General features: G+C 42.7%; 3 protein-coding genes across 4 annotated transcripts; all 3 read right to left on the bottom strand.

Moving 5' to 3' along the window:
- Positions 1 to 3,584: 3,584 nt before the first annotated feature.
- LOC133842758 (serine hydrolase-like protein) lies at positions 3,585 to 4,974 on the bottom strand. Its single transcript, XM_062275973.1, has 2 exons — positions 4,698 to 4,974; positions 3,585 to 4,630 (listed from the first exon to the last, which is right to left on the bottom strand). The coding sequence occupies exons 1-2, from the start codon at positions 4,719 to 4,721 to the stop codon at positions 3,677 to 3,679; spliced, it is 978 nt and encodes a 325-aa protein (XP_062131957.1). The 5' UTR covers positions 4,722 to 4,974; the 3' UTR covers positions 3,585 to 3,676.
- A 99-nt stretch (positions 4,975 to 5,073) lies between these two features.
- On the bottom strand, positions 5,074 to 6,677 carry LOC133842759 (probable serine hydrolase). Its single transcript, XM_062275974.1, has 2 exons — positions 6,211 to 6,677; positions 5,074 to 6,151 (listed from the first exon to the last, which is right to left on the bottom strand). Exons 1-2 carry the CDS (start codon positions 6,232 to 6,234, stop codon positions 5,213 to 5,215), a joined length of 963 nt encoding a protein of 320 aa, XP_062131958.1. The 5' UTR covers positions 6,235 to 6,677; the 3' UTR covers positions 5,074 to 5,212.
- A 104-nt stretch (positions 6,678 to 6,781) lies between these two features.
- On the bottom strand, positions 6,782 to 8,346 carry LOC133842757 (probable serine hydrolase). 2 transcript variants are annotated; one of them, XM_062275971.1, is made up of 2 exons: positions 8,080 to 8,346; positions 6,782 to 7,973 (listed from the first exon to the last, which is right to left on the bottom strand). In XM_062275971.1, the coding sequence occupies exon 2, from the start codon at positions 7,764 to 7,766 to the stop codon at positions 6,969 to 6,971; it is 798 nt and encodes a 265-aa protein (XP_062131955.1). In that variant the 5' UTR covers positions 7,767 to 7,973; positions 8,080 to 8,346; the 3' UTR covers positions 6,782 to 6,968. The 2 variants fall into 2 exon arrangements, with proteins under 2 accessions (XP_062131955.1, XP_062131954.1); XM_062275970.1 differs by having other exon boundaries at positions 8,084 to 8,346.
- Between the last annotated feature and the right edge of the window lie 136 nt (positions 8,347 to 8,482).

Genomic DNA, 8,482 nt, shown 5'->3' with positions numbered 1-8,482 from the left:
ACTGCTGCTGATATCGGGAGTCTGTGTTCGCTTCTTTGACCCCAAAGCGAGTCCATTCGCTGAGTGGATTGAGAGGGAAAACTAGTGGGGAAATTGTGTAGAAAATTGCACATGTTATATGTAAATATTTATTACGTAATCTATGCGCGAGTGGGAAGTTTACGATTTGATTCTTTTAATGAACTTTGCATTAATTACACTTATTTCAGATTAGCTTCAATTTCCATTAAGGTAATGAACACATCAAGAAATTCTAACAGCTCGACTACAGTTATTTTGAAAACAATTTGATACTTCAAATTAACTCTATAATATTTATAGTTCTTCTAGACTAGCTTCAATTTTAATTTGAACATATAAAAATGTCTTCTAAAAAATAACAAAAATGTTTTCTAAAAGTCAAAAAATACTAAAGCTACAAAGTAAATAAGAAAGTTAAGAATCTGGTGTATTTTGAATGTAATAATATATCGATATACCAAATATAGCTTTCAGTATTTTTATTAGTAGTATTTTTAGTAGTATTTTGGTAAATCAATTTGGTATATTTGAAAAATAATACCGCACTGTTTTTCTTTTATTGAAAATGGATTTCGAGGACACTCGATTTTTCTTTATTTAACAAAAAGTTTTATGTATAAAAATATCAAACCCAATATTTTCTCTTAAAAACATATCTAAACCTCTTTTCATAGGGAGTTATTATTTTTAGTTTTATATTCGAATTACTTGCCAAAAAGAAAATCGTTTCTTCATTTATTTGATGCCAATTTATCAAAATAGATTTGCCAATCATTAAAAGAGTATGCAAGAGTCATTATGGTGTTGTTAACTTGCATTTATCATGTTGTTTTATTCATGGACCTTGTCGCAACGTGGGAACTTTTAATTGTGTGTGCGTATGGGATTCCAGGAATTCAAGTGGTGTGTGTTTGTTGTGTTTGGTTGCTGCCTCAATAAAGCACTTGAAATGCGAAAAGGATATTTAGTATGCTCGGACAGTGCGAATATCAAAGATTTATTGAAACTGGAAAAAGGAAAGAAAACCAGTTTTGGGCTTCACTTGTTATGGAGGTCAACAGCAGCAGAGCAGAGTGAAAACGCCCATGACACCCCTCGTCTCGTCACGCCATGGAGTCTAAAAGGAGGGAGAGCGAGAGGTGGAGGAATGAGAATGAGAATGAAAGAATCCTTAGCTCGCTCCTGCTGTGTGCGACCCTTATAAACATGTCAATCACAAGTAAATTGTAGCAGATTTAATGGGTAGCCGGAATGTGGGTCGAAGGATGGCGAGAAAATGCAAATGGTTGTCCTCTCGCTCTCACGCTGTTGTTGTCCTGTGGTATCGTGCTGCTGCTGTTGCTGTTGCTGCTGTGTCAGCAGTAAAAGGACGAGCCATGACGTTGACTATTTCAGCTGCTCCCCCGCACTCTTCTCCTCTCTACAGCTCGGCTGCTGCTGCGTTTCCATCTCGCTGCTTAGCAACAATTTATTGGCAATCTTCCTAGCATAGGCGCGTTTTTTCCCGTTCCCTTTATTCATTCACTTGTTTTTTTTTGTTTCGGACTTGTAGCGAAACTTGTGCGCTGTAGGTTAAAGTGCGTGATGGCCTCAATGAGCACGTAGCAGCAGCTGATAAGGGCATTCAGGGATCTCGTGTATGAGTTTGTAGCACTCGCTGCTGCACTCTCAATTGCAGCAGTCTTGGCCATAAAAAGCCGACCACAAAATGGCGTCGAAAGCACTTCCGGCCAGGCTAGCTTGAAAAACAAAAACTCCTTCTCCTCTGGCAATGTACGTGAAATGTGTTTTGGCTTGTTTTACTTTTTAATAACAGACCCAATGGTCTCGCTTCGCTTGCTCTCTTCTCTCCGATGCGTTAGCGGCTATTAGAAAATTGCGAAAATTGCGCGCACGTTTCTAACGTCAACGTCACTGCCAACGGCGACGGCGACTGCGACGGCGACGCCTGATGTTGCATGCGCTGCGGCAATTGAGTGCAGTTTCAGATTTATTGCAGCGTCGAGCGTAGCACACCAAGAATTTTAAACAGTTTTAGTTTATTAAGCGGCCAGCCGCAAGGAGTGATGGCAAGAAGAGAGAGAGTCCAGTGCCTCTCGACTGATGGGCTCAACATGCATAATTCATTTGGCTTAAGGGTTTCCAGCACTCATTTTTGCAAAGTTCTGCGAAACTAATTCAATTCACAAATCGCGAGATAAGAGCAATCCATTTGATTGATTCGCATTTCATTGCACACCGAGTTCCGAGTTAATTATGAGTTTTGTGCCCCGAAAAGTATGCCATAAGAATTTCCAGTGTAATGGATATGAAAAGTTATACCAGAGCTCTACAGAGTTGGCTTTAATTTAAAAATCTCTAGGCATACGCTGCCATACGTTCACAGTTTATGGCTTCACCTTCAATCCATGGCATGGAGACCTCCTGCGGCGTCTCTGGTTACAAAATGTATGCCACGTGTGTGGGCTGCGAGTTGAGCTAAAAAAGTGTTGTAGGAAGGCAGCTAAATTGCAAAATCGATATTGTTTAAATGTTGTTGTTTAATCAGCGTATGAAAATATGCAAGAACTCGACGCTGCTGCGTTAATTGATTCGCATTTGCTTTCGCGCGCGTTTGCGAGCCGTCGAGGACAAACTTTAAGCATAAATATTAATATGAGCAATCAAAATGTATGACAAGAAAATTATGCGAGCAAAGCAAATACGAATACATATTTGATATTCAGCATTTGCGGCCATGCGGCATGTGGCAACTGCCAGCAGACGGCAGCGCAGCAGCAGCTGTTTCAAGGACACAGCTGCAAAGCGACTGAACAACTAAAAAGATACTCTAGAATGTTCTATATGTGCTCTGCCAGTTGACTACCCTAATATACTCTCCTATCAAGCATTTCTAGAGTATTTGAGACAGCGGGAAACTGCTTAAATTAAATAAAGTATGCGCCTCGTTGTTTCCCGTTCCGCTTTTCATTTGCTGCTGGCTTGGCTGCTGTTACTAGGCGGCACCTAAAAGTAGGCAAGCAAAAATTTGTGCGGATGCCGAAAAATTAATTTACACTGCCGGCGCCGAAAAGTAGGCAACGCCTTTGTTGTCACGCCAACAATAAAATGATTTTTAAATGCTTTTTAGCCCAAACAATTGATTACATTTCGCATTATTTAAGTGCCTTTACATGTATTGTCTAGATAGAGGGAAAGAGCAGAGCTAATTGTTCGATAGCTCGCTATATTTTTAGGCTGTCTGATTATTTCATATTTCATTCCGCTAGGCAACAATGGCTTAAGTCATAAGCCAGTTGTCAGGCTGACAACCACTACAATCGCTGAGGATGGGAATGGATGGAGGATGTGCTTTTGTAAGCCTTGATTGTTGCTTAACTTTTTTGTCAAGGCCATGTCGAAAGCCGAAGCCGAAGCCATCGCATTGGCAAATGGCAATCGCATTACATGTGCCACAGCTAATTGTTCTAAAGCGCTCAAGTGTAGTTAAGCGGCTTAAACTTGCTCAAATTACATAGCAGAAGGCAATGCGAATATGTCCCCAATAGGATAACAGTCAAGTGGAGGCTAGAGAAGCTTCTGTAATAAGGGATCGTTTCTTTAATGGAATATTTTTAGTTTTGATTATTAGATTTTTCATTGTATAGTATCAGCATTAGAGTTTCCCCTTGGCTACTTTTGTCTCCTCCTCTGCCATCGACCAGCTGCCCATGGGAGGCGGACGATACCGCCTTAGGAAGGGAACAATGTGCTTGGCACACTCGGCCGCATTTGTGAGATGCACATGATGCAGTCCTTCAACTTCGTAGAATTCAAAGTTCGGATTATTCTCAGACAGATAGTTGAGTACTTCATCGCATCTGGAATCGATAAATGGCGATCCGGAGCCCTTGATGATGAGGTACGGCTTGTCCTTAACTCGTTTGATCAACTCAAGTGCCTTCTCCGCACAAAAAGGCAACAGCGTGTGATACTTGGTGCGACCATCGCGAGCAAAGTAGTAACGATTGGGATAGAGTGATGATTTTCGCACACTTCGATTGAGCAGATGTTGGGCAAACTCCAAAGGCACCGAGTTGAAGGTGCCACGACTCAGCACCACGCGCAGCTGCTCCATTGTATAGGAGGGAGGTTCCTGCACCTCGGCCAGTCTATTGCGATCCTCTTCTACCAGATGCTTCTCCATCCATGAGCGTATTTTCGGAATGTTTTCGGGAGCGTCAAAGGGCGGCAATGTGATGTCTAAGAGGATAACCATGTCGACAGTTTGTGGCGCAAGTGCTGTGTGTATATAACTCAAGACACCGCCCAGCGAGTGACCCATGAGCGAGACCTTTGACCATTTGTATTCCTTCATGACGCGACTAATAATGAGTATCCAATCGTCGGCACTGTAATGCATGCCCGGTGGCAAGTTTGAGGAGTAACCATGCCCAGGCATATCCATGCAGAGCACACCCAGATAATCGGGCAACAGGGGGATTAGTGTATCGAAAGTGCCTAGGTTATCCTGCCAGCCGTGTATTGCCAGAATGGGGCGATCCTTGCGATTGCCATACCAATGCCCCATCATATGTCCGAATGGTGTATCAATGCGCACAACATCGTACTACAGTTGGACAAATATATACTCTATATATCATGAGGTTTTTAAATTTTACTGGAGTCGCACTTACGTCGCTTAATGACAAATAGCCCATGACGATCCGCTGAACCTTGGACGCCTCTTGACTTTAGTTTCTAGACTGCTTCGACGCTTTTTGAACGCTATTGCTATGGCTTGACGTCGCCCGACTTTTTATCAATTGAACACTCAGTGGGTCTCCACAAGGCTTTTGGTTGCTATCTTAACTAACCGAAGATATTGATTAACGTTGAATATTAATTAGACGCTTATCCATTATTAAAAATAGAGTCTTTGTTTTCAACTATCAGTGCTCGCAGCTGTGCGGCAACTGTTTCAAATTCCAACTACTTTTAGCTATCGAAGATATTCTGAAAGAGCTTTCATGATTTGAATGCGAATGCAGTTGGTTGGAGCGATCACAAGCAAACATATTCGTAGGTCAGGTGTGTGTGAAAAGCTTTCGCATCAGCTGTCCGAGAAGCTTTCGTGGTTATCACGGTCCGGAATATTAGTCTCACTTTTACTTTCGTCCAAGTAGGTTGACAATTTTATTATATAAACTGACTACAATTTGTGCTGCTTCCGCTGGGAGTTATCAATTCTTGAAGGTGGACGATGACGCCTTAAAAAGGGAACAATGTGAGCGGCACACGCTTCAGCGTTGCAGAGATGTATGTAATGATTGCCCTGCAATTCGTGGAACTCCAGGTCAGAGTTTTGCGCCCTCAGAATGGAGAGAACCTCCTCGTCTCTTTCACAAATGAAAGGGGACTCGGCGCCTTTGAGGATAAGGACAGGTTTCTCTCGAATGCATCGCGCCATCTCAGCTGCGAGTTCCAAACTCAGCTCCAGTTCAACGGCACACTTAGTGCGATTATCTTTCAATGTGTAGTACTTATCTGGATACAATTGAGATCTGTGTACGCTGCGTTTGAGCAGATGTGGAGCCAGTTCTTTCGACACAGCCTCGACTGTACAGGTATGAACAAATTGGCAGAAATGTTCCATCGAGTAGGAAGTGGGTTCATAGTTGGTAACCTCATTAATTGCCATGCGATCCACTTCCTGTAGACACCGCTCAATATTGAATGCAGATATATCCAAGTCCAGTCGAGCAAATGGATTGATTACACCCTCAATTAGTATCACAAGATCCACAGTGTGCGGTGCTAAGGAGCTGTAAATGAAGCTAAGAATGGCGCCCATTGAGTGACCCAGCAGCGAGACCTTTGACCATTTATACTCTTGCATCACGCGGCCTATGATAAAAGCAAAGTTCACAAAGTCATATTGTATTCCCTTCGGCAGACGAGAGGAGTGTCCATGTCCTGGCAGATCTATGCAGAGCACTCCCAAGTAGTCCGGCAATAGGGGGATTAGTGTATCGAAGGTGCCCAGGTTATCCTGCCAGCCGTGTAGAGCCAGAATAGGACGTTCGCTGCGGTTGCCATACCAGCGACCCGCCAAATGTCCCCAGGGCAACGGAATGCTCACATCCTCGCACTGATTAATAATTTAACCATTTATTAGCTGTCTGAAGTATTTATCATACTTTTACTCACATCATTTAGTGACAAAGTTCCCATGTTGCTCCGATTCTATAACCAGCACGAGTTACGGCTAAACTATTTTGATAAGCAGTTTTACTTTTTTCGAGGAATTTACAATTTTTGGCACGCGACTGATTAGCTACGTTCTCCTAAAGAGTTCATCGACAACTGACCCGAATGTCGATTAGCCAGGTGAAAACTTCCAAATTTCTTTTAAAAATAACTATTCTGATTACACGAGCATAATCACAACCAAAGCGTATCGGCTTTTTCTTAATCTCTAATTCTTTATTTTTAATGAATTTTTTTTTCGTACATAATTGTTGCTTTTAATCTATTGAAGCTTTGCTAACAGCATAAATTGCAAATAAAATGTTGAAGCATAGTTTATATTATGATGTTAAGATTATCACTTACAGAAATATCACATTATCAAGTAATAATACTTTGCTATAACTGAACTGATATCGTCTCACGTTTCTTAATAGTTTTAGTGTTATATTCATAGCTTTCTTTATCGATGGATTAACGAAAATACATAGCTAAAATCACTCATGTTATAATTAAAAGCTGTTAAGCGTCGTAAATGTTAATTATTTACTTTATTGTTAAATATTTAGATTATGTTTGTTCTAAAATTGTGCGAATTAAGCTGAGGGATGCAAAATGACTCATGGGAATTTTCTTACATTCACTCACTCTTATATAATAATCTTTATTTTGATAAAAAGTTGAAAGTTTTCTCCTTTTCCCATTTGCTATTTCCCCCTTTATAATTTGCTACGTCGTTTCAAGTTCCAGGAAAAGAAACGCTCTTGGGCCCTGCGTTTCTCCTTTTTGCTGATGCTTGCTTCCTCGCCAGCCAGCGACCAACTAGACACCGGAGGCGGTCGATAGTGTCGTATGAATGGCACAAGGTACTTGGCAACCTCGGTGGCATTTGTGAGATGCGCATGATGTGCTCCCGCCACCTCGTGCATCTCGAAATGCGGGTTCTCTTTTCTTAGAATGGCGATAGCCTCATCGGAGTTGGGACTAACATAGGGAGAATTGGATGCTTTAATGATAAGATACGGTTTCTTAACGCGACGAGCCAACTCAGAACCCTGACTTCGATTCATCGGGAATATAACGTAATACTTGACACGGCCATCGCGGGAGAAGTAATATTTCTCCGGATACAACTGCGACTTGGCCACACTGCGATAGAGTAGATGATGAGCAAACTCCTTGGGCACCGACTCAAACGAGCCCTTGGCCATTAGACTGCGCAGCTGAGGCAGCGTATACGAGGGCGGCTCATGCATTTCACTCTGGTCGGCACGCTCCTCCTCCACCAGATGCTTCTCCAGGTACGGAGCCCATCCAGACAACATCCGCGGTGACTCCAGGATGGGCAGGCAAATGTCCAGCGAGATGACCATATCGACTGTGTGCGGCGCCAGCGCCGTGAACAGAAAGGACAAGACGCCACCCAACGAATGACCCAACAGTGAGACCTTTTGCCACTTGTATGCCTTCATGACCCGAGCGATGATGAACACATAGTCGTGCATACTGTAGTGCATTCCGGGTGGCAGACGACTGGAGCAGCCATGTCCCGGAAGATCGATGCAGAGAACTCCAAGGTAGTCGGGCAACAGAGGTATCAGTGTATCAAAGGTGCCCAAATTGTCCAGCCAGCCATGAATGGCAAGTATGGGACGTTCCGTTCGATTGCCATACCAACGACCCGAGATGTGGCCCCAAGGTGCCCAAATGCGAACATCCTCGTACTGTAAATGGGTTTCAATTACTTGTAGCACAGTGTATAAACAAAAGTTGTTGTTGCTCCCGCTGCTGCTGCTGCTGCTGCACATTGGAGCTTTCAATAGTGCTTACTCACGTCGCTCAATGATAAAGTTCCCATTGCGCGGCTCTCTGAACTTTGGTCGACCCTTTATTATTATTGTGGACAGCTGTTGCTTTTTTGGCCGCTTCCAAAGGTTCGTTTTGCAGTCTGGTGATTATCTCAACTACATTCGATTATGCTGGTTAGTTAATTACACAAATTTCCAATTTTAATTCTTGTTATTCGATGTGTGACAAATCGATAATGCGACGCACTTTGTTTGGTGTTTTTTTAACAACGTGTGGCCGGCAACTGAGACAAGCAAACAAGCAGCTGTGCTTTCTATAGCAAGCAAAAGCTTCAAAGAGAGTGTGTGAGAGAGAGAGAGAGAACTTTTTGCTGCGCTCTTGAGCGCAATTCGATCGCAAAGAGCGCGTAGTGAGTGAAAAACCG

Source organism: Drosophila sulfurigaster, chromosome 3, assembly GCF_023558435.1.
Source record: "Drosophila sulfurigaster albostrigata strain 15112-1811.04 chromosome 3, ASM2355843v2, whole genome shotgun sequence".
NCBI classification, from domain to species: Eukaryota; Metazoa; Arthropoda; class Insecta; order Diptera; family Drosophilidae; genus Drosophila; species Drosophila sulfurigaster.
Note: the sequence above shows the minus strand (reverse complement) of the source record. Positions and strands in the feature narration are given on the sequence as shown.